The 17,842-nt window shown below is 37.0% G+C and overlaps 2 protein-coding genes across 2 annotated transcripts; one reads left to right on the top strand and one right to left on the bottom strand.

The window, feature by feature from the left end:
- Positions 1–6,570: 6,570 nt before the first annotated feature.
- drg2 (developmentally regulated GTP binding protein 2) lies at positions 6,571–13,743 on the bottom strand. The gene is made up of 13 exons (XM_079872644.1): positions 13,655–13,743; positions 13,320–13,419; positions 13,055–13,215; positions 12,896–12,985; positions 12,642–12,702; positions 12,472–12,562; positions 10,342–10,414; positions 9,671–9,761; positions 9,493–9,590; positions 9,231–9,396; positions 7,875–7,933; positions 6,950–7,003; positions 6,571–6,858 (listed from the first exon to the last, which is right to left on the bottom strand). Exons 2-13 carry the CDS (start codon positions 13,381–13,383, stop codon positions 6,772–6,774), a joined length of 1,095 nt encoding a protein of 364 aa, XP_079728770.1. The 5' UTR covers positions 13,384–13,419; positions 13,655–13,743; the 3' UTR covers positions 6,571–6,771.
- Positions 13,744–14,695: 952 nt separating this feature from the next.
- On the top strand, positions 14,696–17,410 carry gfer (growth factor, augmenter of liver regeneration (ERV1 homolog, S. cerevisiae)). Its single transcript, XM_079872875.1, has 3 exons — positions 14,696–14,928; positions 16,812–17,020; positions 17,141–17,410. The coding sequence occupies exons 1-3, from the start codon at positions 14,719–14,721 to the stop codon at positions 17,301–17,303; spliced, it is 582 nt and encodes a 193-aa protein (XP_079729001.1). The 5' UTR covers positions 14,696–14,718; the 3' UTR covers positions 17,304–17,410.
- The last annotated feature ends 432 nt before the right edge of the window (positions 17,411–17,842 follow it).

The following is a 17,842-nucleotide window of genomic DNA, read 5'->3' as shown; positions in this document are numbered from 1 at the left end:
TACATAATAAGCTGCGTGATTATCTCTCTGTTGACCACTTAATATTCCAAGAGTTCATGACACTGGTAGAGATAAATTCTTAATAGCCGGTCTGTATTCAGTTCACTAAGAAATAATTAAATATTAATCGGAAAAGTTCTAAATATAGAGTGACCCCATTCATTGTTTGCTTCAGATATTCGCCATCACATGCATATATTGCATATTTATGTGATAATACATTAGGTGATATTTAAACTGAACATTATTTTTATTATTTCATTTTTTTGTAATTTTCTTTGCTTGAAGAGGAGATGGTTATCTAATTTAAAAAAAAAAAAATCCTCTGCGATGCATCAGCTGTTCAGCTGTTATGTTTTGAAACAAGTCCAAGAAGGAGGTGGGCTGCTTTCTTTCGAGGATGTCCAATCCGTTTTCAATACAACACGTATGACTTTACCTTTAGCTATCAATTTAATTAATAGAGAATCAATGTCTTGTTTCATTATAATACTAAATGACGCTCTTAAAGTCAGTTCAAATTCTTTTTCGGCAGGATATATACAGCACTACTTTCATCAGGAATTAAATACATATATAGGTAAGTAAAGAGAAGACTTAAACCTGTGTAGACCCGCTACGTCTCCCTGACGAGACGTAATGCATACCCCAAACCCTAAATGAACCTGTTTAAATCCAAGCCTAGCGATTCACCAGGCCAAGTGCTGGGTAAGGTTACAATTAAGAGGCTTGGGGGAGGACTAGATAAAATTTCAGTGGTGTTAGAAATGGTTAGAAGCGAGTTATCTAGGTGAATAAATCTATACATTGTCTCACACCATACATATAAATGTCAAACATCATCTTTGCCACAATGAAATGTCAAATGTCAGCCTCTTAACTGTGCAGTTATCCAATACTGTCTACAACCCTTTAAAGGGATAGTTCACCCAAAAATGAAAATTCTGTCATAATTTACTCACCCTCAAGTTGTTCCAAATCTGAATTTCTGAGCACAAAAGAAGATATTTTAAAGAATTTCAGTAACCAAATAGTTGATGGGCACCACTGACTTCCTTTTTTTTTTTTTTTCACACTATGGAAAGTCAGTTCAGTCCATCAACTGTTTGCTTATATTCTTCAAAATATCTTCTTTTGTGTTTAGCAGAAGAAAGAAACTCACACAAGTTTTGAAAAACTGAGTAAATGATGACAGAATCCTCTTTTTTGGGTGAACTATCCCTTAATTGCTACTTATCACATTAATGTTCAATTTATTGTTGTTTGTCTTGGGATAAGAACTCCAGTCACTGAAGAAACTACATTTTAAAAACAGTAAAAGCAATGACAAAAAAACAAACAAACATGAATCGACTTGTTACTGTGTCAATGACTTATCTAATTTAATGCAATTAGGCTACACCACACAAATGCAATTTTGTCACACACAAGCGCAGTGTTTGATTAGTGTAATGAACCTCCTTATGCTTGCAGATGCCAGCCATTAATTAATAAATAATGAAGGGAAATCTTTAACAAGGCACCTGGGATCTATGGAATGTCCAAGATATGCCCACATAATGATAAATCGCCAGATATATTAAAAGTAATAATGAAAGGAATATATAATTATATACACAGCATAAATAAAAAATTTAAAATATAACCATCTTTATTATTTTTTAATATCCTAGTGAAGAAATATAAAAAAATAGCATTGTACAGGAAGCATACTGTCAAATAAAAACATAATAAATCATGATATTGTCATGATTGTGCTAGTAGTTGTAACACTTACCTTGAAAAAATGTTTAAAAAATCATTACATCTAATCCCTTTTCCAAAAGAGTCACTCAATGGCTATATTCTGTTCTGGAATATAAGATCCGTTCTCAGAACAATTAGTGTGCTGCACTGAACTATGATGGGCCAACACATTGTATGTTCATATAAGGGCTGATCTATTATGTTGTTCCTCTGCCAAACTGCTCTCTTTCAGATGTAAAAGCTGCACACACACGCATACAGACCTTTTTCCAAAATGCGGAGATAGAACAAAAGCCATGGTAATGTGACTTGCTTGTTTTCTTATTTGGACAAAATGCATTTTAGCAGACAAAGCAAAGCATCATATCATATACCTCAGAGAAGCTATAGCAGGTAAACAATTTCTATTATTCTAGAAACTACAGGCCTGGCTCTGTATGCAAACAAACTGCCTCACCCTATTACAAGCTAATTGTTACGAGCAGTGGCTGCAGACATGTTTCAAAGAGCTCTTGCCTCTAGATTTTAGAGGTGAGAGTGCATCACATCTACAAGGAATTTTCATTAAAATTATTCCTCATTGTGGCCAAAACAACACTTGTTGACTTACTTAAAAGTCCCTGTAACATTTGTGATACCAATAATTGTTCAGTACAATAGACAGTCAGCTGCCCTAAGGGGGGGAAAAAAACTCACGGGTACAACAACTTGTAGCAGGACACCCGTTTTAACATCAGTCAGAAATTTTTATCTTGTCTCCCCCTAAAGGACACATATTATTACTTTAAAATCAGCTTGAAATCAAAATTTAAAACATTCATGTGCCCTCGTAATCAAATTAACTTTCCTTCTTGCAGCGACATCTGTGTTTACTGGCGTGAGGGCGGGACAACCTGTCACTCACATGACGATGAACAAAATCAAGTACTGCCCTACATATTTTTTTGTAGCCTTTAGAAGCCTTTTTACACATTTTCTACTGGTAAATCACCAGGGGGCAGCAAAGGCTCTTTAAAGAAGAGAATTTGAGATACACGTCATATGTGAAATTACACTACGTTTGTAACACCACACGGGAACCTCATGAAATGAAATGTCTACCTCAGTTATTCCCTAAACATCAATGTTGTTAATTTTGAATGAAATATTCTTATACTCATTAACTTCCCTCATACTGTGTCTTATAACAATACATTTTATTGTGTGTCAAAAGCACTTCTACTTTGCCCATGTTAATCATTTCCAATGGGTCGTCTCTTTAAAGCACCTTCCATGCTTTAAATTCTGTAGTAGTCACATGACCTATTTGGCCCTCTTAAATATGATGTTAATGCTCTATAAAATATGAAAGTAAAACAATCAAAACCATCATCTTTCTATTGAGTCTAATTGCCCAACTGAGCAATTATTAACACTAGTTAAAACTGCGATCAAGAAAATACTTTCTTAAATAAAGCAAATACTTTTTGAAAACTTCTAGAAAGGTCATGCAGTTTATTTCACTGGGCTTGTCTGTGAGCAATCTCACAGTATCTATGTGATATGGCTGAATATCAGCACTGCTGTGATTCGACTGTAGGCACGAGTGCCGTAGGTAATCACAGCCTGCTGATATTAGACAGTTAATTTTTTGGGAAAAAAATCTAATTTACTTATCAAAGATGCTGCAACAAATCCCCCTTGAGAAGAGATGTTTAGAAATGAGGTTAATAGAGCAATTTCTGGGGCACAAAAGAGAGTTTTGAAGGAACATTCAAATGTCTTTTTTTCTTCTTCTTAAAGGAGAACTCGGCAACTCTAGCGAACTCTAGTCACTTCTTCGCTGATTTTTCTTTTTGTTGTCACATGTTTTCCCCTCGAGCTCCCCCTACAGCTGTGGTGGGGCGTATATTTCACAACACGGTCGTAAAAAACTCACTTGCGGCGGCCTCCTCCCCCTCTCTACCGCTGCTCATGCGCGTTTGTTTTGATCGGAGCAAGCCAACTGTATCGTGTGGAGCTATGTCTACCGAGGTGGGTAATCTGGTAATACATCATACATACGTGTGTTTATGTCGAATTGCCGTAAAGCAATTCGTGTTTCGCGCTCGTTCTCGCTTCTCACGAGACTTCCAATTTCTATCTTGCCGGGACGGTAGTCCCCAAGTTGCAAGGTTGGTTTTCCGCCTGGGAACGCTGGGGGGAGCGGGGAAAGTCACCAATATCACCAGAACAGGTTGTTTAACCATCCAAATGAATTCTAGACAGTTTTATTAAGTTAAAAAAGTTACCAAGTTCTCCTTTAAAAACAGCACACCATGGCTACATTAAAGGTTGTATCAGTGATTTCATGGATGCCTGAGATAAAAAAAAAATATCACATTCATCTAATCTTTCCTAACGATCCGCTAGTTGCCCGCCCCATAAGCATATGCCGTCAAAAAACCACGTCTCTGTAGGCAGCCTAGGCTCTGAGATCTGCACACAAAAACAATTGGTTTCACCAACCACTCAAAACCAAAACAAATAGTGTTCCAACCAATCACCGAGGGGGGGGGGGGTGTTGTGAGGTTTTGTGCTCGTGCACGGCTGCACGCGAAGTCGGAGCTGAAGAAGAAGCTGGCTCAAAACCTCACACCACCCTCCCCCTGTCAGTGATTGGTTGGAACACTATTTGTTTTGGTTTTGAGTGGTTGGTGAAACCAATTGTTTTTGTGTGCAGATCTCAGAGCCTAGGCTGCCTACAGAGACGCGTTTTTTGACGGCATGCTTATGGGGCGGGCAGCTAGCGGATCGTTAGGAAAGATTAGATGAATGTGATAAAAAAAATTGGGCCTGAAATCACTGATACAACCTTTAAGGCCTGCCCTTTTAATTCCCATAGTGCAATATATTGTATTTTTTCTGAATAACAAGGAAATGAGTAGAAATTAATTGTTGCCATATGGCAACGCTGTGCCATAAAGGGTTAACCACTATCTACATAAGAGCCAGCGGCAAATTCTCAAAGGACTGGCCGAGATGAAGCTGTTCTCTGCGGGTACATGAGCGATAAATCTCCGAAAAGGTCTAAACAAATTGTCAAATATGCGCTATGTTTATATATGAGTCACATATTTGAGGTTTAAATGCCTGCATTCTTGCCTAAAAAACTATTAGAACTACATTTCATGACACAACAACAGTAGTAGGCCTATTTGTAAAAAAATTCCTCGACCATCAGTCGCCGTAAGTGGAGTGATACAAAGTGGAGTGAAACGTTCCAGTGCTGATACTGGGGGAATATCGCACAGCTGGAAAATGCTCTCAGCCAATCAGATTCGAGAACCAGAACGAACTGTTGTAAATGTAAATACATGCTCATTAGTAAAAAAAAAAAAAGAAAGAAATGGTTTTAAGGAGCCTCCTTCTTCAGTAAGTTACAAATAGCTAATTAAAAGTTTAGCTACATTTCAGTTCACAATGTCAGACTGCCGTATTCAAAACATTCCAGCATGTTCAGAACCTCACGATCAGCACAGCAGTAAATGATGCAGAATATCAGAATGAAGTAAAAGCTGAAGTGCACAGTCCCGGCTTAGAGCACACACACACACACACATACAGCACCATATGGCCCCAGCATCAAGTGTCATGTTTACAAGCGTAGCCCATTGGCACTGCACTCGTCCTTCTTACCATTATCTTTCCATCCGAACTCATTCAAAGTAACTCCAGCGTAGAAACGTAAATTCTCAAGTTATTCCAAAACAGTTTCTTGCCATCCTGCTCATCATTTTAGCGTTTTGAAATGTGGGCTGATTACACAAAGCCCCATCAAGCCTGAAGTGGAACAGCCTTCCAATGGCTTGATAGTTCCCCACTCCACACTTGTCTGTTGTGTCGTACAGCCCGAGTGCCTCAGCATGCATATTTAATGTCAACTATTATGCTAGTTTTCTGTAATGAATAGAGTAGGCAGCTCTAGGTTTTCAGATAAATACAGAAAGCTAACAGTTAACATCTTGTGACATAAAGAGTGCTTCTGAGTCACCACCCATGTTTAAGTTGTGAGTTGAACTTACTGGTGTGCTGCAATCATATAAAGTCTTCACCATATAACCATACTTTATTACAATGCATAAATGTAAGCTTCATACTGGATACGCTACATTTAAAACTCTCTTAGCAAGTTTAAAAAACATTTGTAAATGTTCCTTGGATGTGTGTGCAGTAAAACATCACTCACTTGATCCATTACAGATGCAATTAACCCTTCACAATGATTTAAATGGTTAACTAATACACCATAAAATGTGAAAAATAACCAACACACCTGGTGATAAATTGTGTTGAAGTTCAACATAATCTGCTGCTCCTTCTTCTCTAGCTATCTTAAACTGGTATGGACGAACTGAACTGGATGTTCTTGTCTAAGTGCTTTAAATAATGAACTATGATCTTTTAAGTCTGTCATGTTGGTTTTATGGGATTGTAAAATACAGCTAACACAGGATTGGTGGAATCTATCTGCAAATCTTTGGTCATTGCTTTGTGTTGAAACGCTTTTCTTTTGTCACTTTACCCTGGTAGTCTTATATATTTTCAATGTCTTTTATATATCTTTTATACATTTATGTTCTGTCTAGTTGTGCTTCATCTGACTGTCTGCAAGAAGGAGTTCACATGATCAATGTCACAAATTTGGTTAGTGACCTAGAAAAGTGCAGAATATGCAATATATCTTATCACATTTCTTCTTTTTTTTTTGAATGCCAGATTTTTCACAGTCTCAGACTTTTATTCCTTACTGTACATGTCCAGTTCAGTTTAAATAATAAAAAAAAACATTATGAAAGGCACAAATAAGAACAAAAATCTGAATATTATTTATTTGAATGGATTTTGTCAGGATGTTTTTCATAAACAAAATAATCACTTTTCAATGGCTGACCACAGGTTCTTCCATGACGTTCTGTGAAACACTGCAGTTGTTAACAGAAAAATGTTCTGTTGTGCATGTATCAAATGTTCTGTTGATACTGTAGAGGATCTGAAGACTAGATTTTATTTCTTCACGATCTGAATGACATCCTCGTGTTCCATGATGTGTGTCAGTCCTACTCTCTGAGGACTGTACTTTGTGCTTGTTCCCTATGATCCAAAAAGACAGTAGTTGTTGAAGAAAAGCACATACGGAACAAAAGCAAGACTATGTTTCACTACAGGTGAAGGAGAATCTTACCCAGACAAGTGCGTACTTGAACTGGCTAGCTAATGTCCTGTGGATTCTGTGACACTGGAAGAAGAGGCGCAATCATGAGTTCATACAAGTGATTGACATATACAGAAGTGGCCAAAAGTGAGGTCCGGCCTCGGAAAATTGACATCTTCACACTTTATTCAAATATTGTTAAAAATGTGTTCAAGATTTTGTAAGCTTATTGAGTAGCTGTGCGTGAAGTCAATGTGTAAGGCAATGACACATACCAAATTGTTGGATATAACTTTTGGCAAGGCTGTCATATTAAAGGAGAACTCCAGTCAATTTTAACATTGAGCTCATTTTTTTGTAAATTTGGAGTGCTGTCAGTACAGAGAACAACGACAAAAATCGGTGTTGCCTACATCGTGTTATCCTCAATGTTAAAATTGACCGGAGTTCTCCTTTAAGAAATTATGAAACAACAAAATATTAAACACTATGTTGTAGTCAAAGTATGCTTTTTCCTGTGAGCTTTTTGTTTTTCCGATGCATTTATTTATTTTTGCATAATAAAATAAAACCAGTAGCTGTCGTTTCCTCATTTTGTCAGATTAACCAAGTGTAATGTTTTGTTCTTCCATCATATTTAAAACATTTTCCTCATATTTTGATGGTTTCATCAAACTTTTAGGGTCATTAAAAACAAATATCCCCTCCGGATATCACTTTTGGCCACTATAGTATACAGTATATGACAACGATTTAGTTAGACAGCATATACAATATAAATACACATATTCAGGTATATTTTTACACAGTGCACAACACTTCATCATCTACGATGCAGTTTTCTAAAATGAATAACTATGAAAATGTTTTGGTTAAATGTGCACTGAGTGTGTTTTTCCACAGGTTGACCACAGCATAATGCATAAATAAAGTCGCAGGTAATACAGAGACATACCACATGTTCAACTGATGCTCCTCGTCTCATGATTATAGGGTCACCGAAATCTGGTCGTGCTACACAACAATAAAAAAAAAGGAGGGTAAGAATTGGAGAACAAAAACACAATAATTATAGAAATTTAAATATCTATACTGTACTGACTTTTATTTTTAACAGGAAATGAACACCAATACACCTCTTCAAAATGAATGCTTTGTAAAAAAAAAAAAAAAAAAAACTGTACAGCAAAGAAACATAGCACTTGTTCAGTTCTTATGGCAATCTCTGAAAGGGAACTTCCCAAATTTATGTTAAGATTTAAATTTAGGAGGAATGCTTTAATACCAAATGTGAGCCTTAATCTGTATCACCTTTTCAAGTGGATGGAAAGCCGCTTCCCCACCAAAATAAACCAAAATCTGATGCCAAACAGGCTTGGTTTACACTAAAAACTCAAATAAATCATTAATAGATAACAATAATCTAACTCTATTCTCAATTAAAATGCTAAAAAGGAACATTAACTTAAAGGAGAACTCCGGTCAATTTTAACATTGAGCTCATTTTTTTGTAAATTTGGAGTGCTGTCAGTACAGAGAACAACGACAAAAATCGGTGTTGCCTACACCGTGGTATCCTCTTTTTAAAATTTGCACCCTGTTGACTTCAATGGGGCAAGTTTTAAACCTGCTTTTAGCCTCTTAACATCCTTGATGTGTCATTACAAGTGCACCAGCCATGTGAGTGATTCCTTCAGAGTGAACACGGTGAATCTGACTGCAGGAGATGTGCAAGATATGAATAAAAATGATGTTATTTCAGCCAGCGCTCATACCTGTATTTACATCCTGTTTTCGGCTGAAGTCCACAGTAGTCGATTGTCGAGTTCACGCGCATAGGTTTAGTACCTTGCACATATCTTTCACATCTCCTGCAGTCAGATTCACCCGTGTTAACTCTAAAGGAATCACTCACATGGCTGGGCACTTGTAATGACACATCAAGGATGTTAAGAGGCTAAAAGCAGGTTTAAAACTTGCCCCATTGAAGTCAACAGGGTGCAAATTTTAAAAAGAGGATAACACGATGTAGGCAACACCGATTTTTGTCGTTGTTCTCTGTACTGACAGAACTCCAAATGTACAAAAAAATGAGCTCAATGTTAAAATTGACCGGAGTTCTCCTTTAATGTATCAATACAAAACAAGCAGCTTTGTCATGATTACAGCAGAAATACTGTAAATAGAGGGAGGCCTTCAAATATGTTGGACAACCAGGGGCCTTTGAGTCAAAAAGGTTGAGCAGCACTGCTCTAGTGTGAAAGCCCGCTTAAATTTTAAATGACTAAAATATGAGGACAAAAAGGCACACCTCCTCTCTTCTTGGTGTATATGCAGATCAGAGCCAGGTATTCCCACAACTGCTCAAGGAGGTAATCTAGATTCAGTTTCATGCCACAGCTGATCACTACACTGTTAGGTCTATGGGCCAGACGATCCACTTCCTCTATAGAAATCTGGTCCACTTTGTTGTACACCTGTAACAAGATTAATCATATTCAAATTTGCCAGCATACTGTTAAATCTGAGAAGCTTTGCATTAGGCTGATACTTGAATTGAAATATATACTCACATATAAGCAAGGCATGTACACTCTGTTGCCCACAATGACATCAATAAATTCATCTGGAGTGCTGTCCTCTCTGAACAAAACCTCAGCATTGAAGATTTCTGCAGTCAAGTTAAGGTAGACGTGTCGCTCTTCATTAGAGGAAAGTTAAATAAAGTGACTAAACCGGGCAAAAGGATACTGTACTCATGAAGAATGAGCTGAACAAGCTTCTCAGAGCAGTGTGTGAGGGGAACCGTTGAATTGTACGATAAGCCACCACCTTTTTTAGGCTGAAAAACAGATATTTTATATGTGAACAGATTAAAAAAAAGAATGTTTCAGTATATCTGTGTGTAATCCTATTAGTCTCTAAACAGTAAACAGTCTCAGTATTTCAGAAACTTTTTTTTCAAAAGGACAATTTCAATTTCAGTGTCACACATGATCCTTCAGAAATCATTCTAATATGCTGATTTGCTGCTCAAGAAACATTTCTTATTACTATCAATGTTGAATTTTTTTTTGAATGTTGAAATTCTTTGATGAAAAGAAAGTTTAAAATGACAGGATTTTTCAGAAATAGAAGAATGTTCTAACATTATGTCTTTACTGTCACTTTTGATTAATACGTCCTTGCTGAAAAAAAATTCTTACTGGCCACTAATTTTTGAAAAGTTTGGATAATCTGTGACAGCTTGACACTTTTGTCAGTTGCATATTATCGTCAACTAAAATGTTATTATCAAAAAAAACAAAAACATATGGTATTTTGGAGAGAGTAAAGTGGACTAAAATTAATGAATGAGACTCTACAAAATATTGACTAAATTTAAAGGACATGTTAGTCAATAGACAAACTGAAACGCTTACCTTAAAATAGATATTTGGTTTGGGCCGGTTGAGTCTAATGCCAACAGTTTCAAGTTCTTTTTCCAGAAGTTCCCTGAAGAACAAAACAACAATCATCAAACAGAACAATAGTGCAAATATTGCAAGCATTCTCCAAAGACTACGGCCTGGTTTCACAGACAGTGCTTAGATTAAGCCAGGATTAAGCCTTAGTTCAATTAGGACATTTAAGTATCTTTTATAAACGTGCCTTAGAAAAAAACATTACTGGTGTGCATCTTGAAACAAAACAATGGCACAGACTTATTTTAAGATATGTCAGTGCGAGTTGCTTTCAGTTAAAACTGCTCGAGCATGCAGTTTAGTCTGGGACTAGGCTTAAAAGGCCACGTTGTATGATGTGTTGACGTAATTTCCACTGAGACAGGAAGCTAAGGCGGGACATATTGAATGGCTCCTCCCCCTTTTCAAATAGCCAATAGCGTTTAGTTTACCTAACAGACTGCGAGTGTACTTGACAGCACCATGGAAACGAATCCGAGCGCTGATACATTGGATTCAATAGTAATGTTGGAGATATGAATAAATTCTAGCCATTTCATTCTGAAAATGGAATAAAATTGGAGCATTTGAGCAACCGAACACACATCTCCAACCAATATTGCTCCGTGACGTGACAACGGGAGTGATGTATGGTTCATGAACGATTCGTTCTTTTGAACCGTTTTTTTTATTTATTCAGATCGAACTGAATCGTTCAAAACAGAGTAAGCGCTGATCCAGTTTTCTAAAGTTACTCGCTTTCAGACGTGCCTGAAAGTCACTCTGACTTGAAATAAACAATATCCCGGCGTGTATGTTACTCCAGTAGCTCCGACAGTTAAAGCTCCAATATGTAAAAAATTTTCACCACAAGAGGGCGCCGTTTCCAACAATAACAAAGGAGAAGCTTGATGACGCTATGAAGGAGGTGACGATGGGAGATGTCGTTTTTAATGCGTTTTCACCATCTAGCGATGTAACGTTATCTAAATGAAATTAATGAATCATGATCACGGATGAGGTAATTTATTCGTTTTTGTATTACCTGTATGTCTGATCGTATTATTTTATGTCATCATAATTAATGAACTGCAAGGAACGTGAAATGTTATGCTATATTATTATTATGGTGTAATTCATATCTATTAAAATCATCTTTACTGTAACTATTACGTTACTTGTACAATAAAAAATAATTTGTTTTGCTTACCTGTCTTATCAATACACTCGCGAGAGCAGAGTCTCTGTCAAGTCCAAGATTGTCGCGCAGCTCTCTCCATCTCGAAAACGCCTGGCCGATATTTATCCGGGTTTTATTCCTCCGTTTGTCACACAGTCGTGTATCCGAATATGGACGCTTTCGTTTTGTTGGCACTTCAATACTCGCCAAAGAGTAATCGTGATCCATAACAGCTATAACCATACAGTCTATGGCTATAACGCTATAACCACCACTTCCGCATTTGACCATGTGATATTCCGGTGTGGTGGAATATCACATGGTCCACACCGGAAAAAAGGATAGAGCGGACATTGCGTCACTGAGAGGCGACATTTCTTTTCCGGGACGGACAGTTATTTAAAATCGGAATTTCTCTGAAATAAAAAATCTTTGGAGACTTTTGAGATATTGTAAGTACACAACTGGAGGAAATATATCACACTGTGCAAGTTATTTTCGGAAATTTTATTACAAAATTGTTACATATTGGAGCTTTAACTGATGGAACTGATGAGCACGAGCAGCTGACACTGAGCATGCGTTTACCGCCGAAAGTACAGTCGAGTACAGCCATTGTCGCTTTGGCCAAGTGGTATTTATAGCATAGGGGGCGGGAGTCGCGGGACACTTTAGATTCTAGAGAGCATTTGATTGGACAGAAAATGTGATGAGAAGCTGAAGTCCGCAGTGACGTCATAAAAATCTGTGATCCATTTTATCCCAAGTGAGAGATTGTACGTTTTGAATGCTTATATCTCCTAAATGCGAATTTTGTCATTGTTTTGGAATTTATTTATAACATTAAGGCTAAAAAAATGAATTTAATTTTGATTTCAGGGGGCCTTTAAGTCTTGTCTGTGAAACCAGGGGTAAATATTTCAACTCACCTCTGAACCTCTCCTTTAGTTGCATCCAACATCATGATGACCACATCTGCAGTTCTGGCCACAGCAATGACCTGTCTACCCCTGCCCTTACCTTTCAAACAAAGATTCATGAATTTAAACACATGTCAAAATATGTTACACATAAAAATGTACATTACAAAAGAAAATACCTTGTGCAGCCCCCTCAATGATACCAGGCAAATCCAGCAGCTGTATGTTGGCACCTTTGTACTAGAATTGAATTTTTAACAAATTAATTTAAACCAATATCATGTCAGATATACATGTTTATGATATTATATACAAAACTAGATATTATATCATACAATTGTAATTACTATAATAACAATAGTAATGATATACGCAGAAAGAAGATAAAAACAAAAACAGAGAGGGAAGATAAATATGTTAACACAAACGATACCTCGATGACACCTGGAATGCAGGTCAAGGTGGTGAACTCATAAGAAGCCGCTTCACTTGCTGTTGATGTCATTAAACTGAGAAAAGTAGACTACAAAACACCATCAATTAGAGCATGTCTTGTCCATCAGAAATATGGCACAGTTGGTGTCATTGTTACCTTGCCAACTGAGGGGAACCCAATCAGAGCCACTCTAGCATCGCCAGATTTCATAACATCGAAGCCCTCGCCTTTGGCTCCAGCTGATTTCGAGGGCTCCAGAAGCTGGGCTCTGTACTTGGCTAACTTGGCTTTCAATAAACCCAGATGGTATTCAGTTGCTGCAAAACAAGTTGGTTAATAATCAGGATTTAATTGATGAAATAAACAGACACAAAGCATCAAAAGGCCCACTGTACATTTAAACCAGGGTCTCTTGACTTACCTTTATTCTTCTGTGTTCGAGAGATTTCTCTCTCTATCTCCGCTATCTTTTCCAGAATCCCCATTGTCAATGAAGTGTGATATGTTTCCTAATGTGAAGCCTGTGAACATTACAGTAGCATGAAATAAAGCATGTCCATCTGCTCTCTAGCTACGTTGTCAGTAGTAAGCTAAGCTAGTAGTCAGTTATATCAAACTTGTCAAACACTGTTGCAGATTGATATGTGATATCATACAAATATCATATCAAATGGCTACTTATACAAAGTCAACACTTCAGAAAGTATTAGACACTGTCACTCGTGTATTTAGAGAAGTAAATGCTGTGATAATTACAGTTTTAGGCAGCCCGAACTCTGCGGCATGGACTGCTGGTGACGTCACCACTCGCTGGTGGACACAGTGCGGCACAGAAAGTGCTCCGGTGTGAAACCAACTCTATAATGTTTAAATCCTCAACATTTTTTTTTTTCATAGAGCGCTTACATTTGTCGTGATATGTCAGTTATAGTTTACCCGTTGTTGCCATACTGTTGATAATTTACACAAGACCAACATATGTTTGACAACAAACGTTCCTACCAATCATGCATTACAGTGGCTGGAATTCAATTCCGACTCATTTCGGCGAATCGGTTCATTCGAACAGTCGTTTCACAAAACCGATTTAGTGATTATTTCACGTAGGCATGTAATTACTTCGGATTTTGGTCCCTTACATACCGTTGTGGAATAATGTTCTAGTAAAGCCAGGTGAAGGCACATATCGTCGTTCATGAACAATTCCGTTTGCTCATTGAGAAGAACCGACTGAGCGATTCGCAAAACATGTGAAGTACACAAGGTTGCCAAGTCCGCGGTTTTCACGCGCAGTTCTTTTACATTGTTGCCATAGATTTATTTTCCCCCAGGGTTAAAGATTTGACAAATTATTATTTTGAAATATTTTACTCTACCCAGCATAAAACAGTGCTAGACTGGTTGGGAGAAAAAAAAGAAGAAGAAAAAATTATGACAAGGACCAAAATGGAGAATACAGCATTAGTACAAGTCAAGATCTTAAAACTGTAAATAGTTTGTTATCAAATAGTTAAAAAGATAGAAAATAAAAAAATAAAGGATAACTACCTAAACCGAAGTTTTTTCTTCCAGACAGTTGATGGCACCCATTGACGTAGGGAAAAATACTGTTTGGTTACCAACATTCTTTAAAATATCTTATTTTGTGTTTAACAGAAGAAAGTAACGTATACAAGTTTGGAACAACTTGAGGGTGAGTAAATGATGACAATTTTCATGTTTGGGTGAACTATCCCTTTAAGATTAGTTTTGATTGGGCTGAGTTTATCACGGAGATCTGGCAACCCTGGTACTACATAACACGTCGTGCGAGTTTAAACATGGCAGCCGCCGCCGGGTCGCGATCCTCCACGCAAAATAACGCTGGTATGGAGGGTTTCTCTTTCCCCGTGGTTGACAGACCACCTGAGGACAGTACGAGTAAAGACCCGACCACTACCGGAGAACCGAAAAAGAAACCGTGCCGAGCGTGTACGGATTTTAAATCATGGATGAAGTTGCAGAAGCAGACGTCCTCAGTCTCAGTGCAGGTGACAGTGAAACTACAATTTTGAATGAGAATCAGGAGTAAAACATCTGTGTAAACAAAATAGATGACAACTAAACACATGCATCCTTGCTGAACTTATATCAACTTGTCAGTACAATTGTATTGTACTAAAGGTTTGGATTTTTTACATTTCAGAATTAGGCTACATTTTAATCTTTCACCTCTTGCACTATAGTTTTACTATAGTAACACTAAATTTAGTAATAACTATGGTATATGTTGTGGTGGCAAGCAAAATTCTATCACTGAATAAGAGACAAACATTTCCAATTGTCTTTGAGGTTTATTTTCTTGCTAGAAAAGGCCAGCAGTCACACAGAGTGGCTGCAGTGTGACAGTGAGGGAAGGGCATCCTTCCCTTTACTCCCAGAATGTTATCTTTCTAGGCCAATGATGGTATTTTCAACCATATGTGGAACATTCTTAAATATTGTAGATTCATAATAAAAAATCTATTTGGGGGACTAATGGAATCAGTTGCAGGATGACTTTAAAGCATTTACATTAATTAATCATTATTAATATGATAATAATAATGTAATAAAATATAATAATAAGTAATATGTAAAATAACCTAACAATAATTTACATTAAACTGCTTAACAAGATTTAAACTGAAATCATATTTCTATTTTATCCCCACTGTAACTATTGTATTTAATGAGGAAAATTCAGTGTTTAAAACTTCTGGAATCACAAAATGAACTGTGGTTAATTAATTCAATATATCAATACTCTCAGTTTCTTTTAATAAAAGTAGTTTGAAATCAAGCAGATTAATTACAGCAGAAGTATCTGAGCCTATGAGAGAGGGTGCCTTTGAATATCGTGTTCAACATCAGATCAGAGGGCCTTTGTGTCTAGGTTTGAGAACCGTTGTTTTATAGGAACCAGTTACACTGAACTAATTGGTAGAAGAAGCCAGTCATGGTTATAGTCAGTGTTGGGGAAAGTTCACATTGAAAAGTAATGCATTACAATATTGCATTACTCCCTTAAAAAGTAACTAATTGCGTTACTTAGTTACTTTTTTTAGAAAAGTAATGCGTTAAGTTACTTTTGCATTACTTTTTTCACCTGGGCTGGGCTTGTTTGTTTTTTTATAACAAAAAAGTTATATTTTTGGGCAAATGTAAAGACCCTTTCACACCAAAAGTGAAATAATAAGCCTCCAGGCTGAAGGAAATGCAAATTCACGGTTGTACAGTAGAGGGCGCAGTTAAAGCAAACCTTTCAGCTGTGCTGCCATTCTGGATTGTAGAAGAACAGGATGCAGGAGAAAAGTTTAGCACTTATTTTACCAATAAGAAACTAAAAAATCATTTTTGCTTATGGTTTAACTGAATAATTGAAGGTCAGAAGCAAGTACATTGGTCAATAAGGTAAGATTAAATGCATAAAAATGTATGTTTTATTTAACATATTTAGTTATTGGAGGTTTGCATTGCACTTTGAGGAATATTGAATTTTTTTGTGCAAGTGAGATGAGTAAATGCACGCTCACATTTAGTCTAGAACTACAATGACCATAATGTTTACACACAACACCTCTGCACTTGGGGTCTCAACATGGGGTCAAGAGAGCTGTCAGTCAATAAATAGGAAAACAAGGTAACTTGCGTTACTTATTTGAAAAAGTAACTCCGATATTTTGTCATATATTTTAATAGTAATGCCTTTACTAGTTACTTGAAAAAGTAATCTGATTATGTAACTCAAGTTACTTGTAATGAGTTACCCCCAACCAAGACTGGTTATAGTTACTAGTCAAGAACTATAGTTTAGCTGCCAGAGCAACACAATAATGTTGTGCTACAACAGTTGCTATTGTTTACAGTGAACAATCATATGATATTTGAACAGGAGAGCAGGGCGGTGGAGGAAACTAAGCCTGTTGAATGCCCTCTGGACAGAGAGGAGCTGGGCAGGAGCTCATGGTCTTTTCTTCACACGATGGCTGCATATTATCCCGACACACCGACCACAGAACAACAGGGGGAGATGACACAGTTCATCAACCTCTTCTCAAAGGTTTTCCCGTGTGATGAATGCGCAGAGGACCTGAGATCAAGGTTGTCATCATTTATTGTTGAGGTTTTTATGTTTGTCCTCTACCATTTTATAGCAGAAGCATTGCAGTGTTCACATTTATGTTTGGTAGCATATGTTTCAATGATCTTGTCTCTTATCAGATTGAAAACAAATCAACCAGACACTAACAGCCGGCACAACCTCTCACAGTGGCTGTGTCGCCTCCATAATGACATCAACATCCGGTTAGGCAAGCCGGAGTTTGACTGCAGCAGGGTGGATGAGCGATGGCGGGATGGCTGGAAAGATGGTTCTTGTGACTGAAATGAACATGAGCTAAAAGACGTCGCATAATGATTCTGTGGATATTAAACATATAAATGTTGACCTTGCACTTAAACTTTGTTCTAATTGATATAATGATTTATCAATATACAAATGTCTAAATTGTGACTTTTAATCAAGAGTTTGTCTGTCTACAAGAGTATGGTGTTATGGCCCATACTTTTTTTTTTGGATGGTTGAGCTCTCGGTGGATGTAAATAGCCCAGAGGTAACTGGATGACCTCTGTTCAACAGCTGGAAATAAAAATGTTCTGTTTGTTTAGAGCAGTGGTTCTCAGCCTTTTTGACTCCAAGGCCCCTCAATGTCAAAGACTATATTTGGACCCCCTATATTTCTGATACTTTTGCTATAATGACAAAGCTGCTTATTTTCAGAGTTTTTATTTACAGAAACTTGGAGTGGCAACATATTAACATAATTATAAATAATTAAATGCCATAATACCGATAACTGAGTGTTCTTCATGGTTTACACTTTTTATTACCAGTGTATTTACATGACTTTTCTCATTTGTAAT

This window comes from Squalius cephalus (genome assembly GCF_949319135.1).
Source record: "Squalius cephalus genome assembly, chromosome: 1".
NCBI lineage: Eukaryota > Metazoa > Chordata > Actinopteri > Cypriniformes > Leuciscidae > Squalius > Squalius cephalus.
This window is presented reverse-complemented; position numbering and strand designations above follow the sequence as displayed.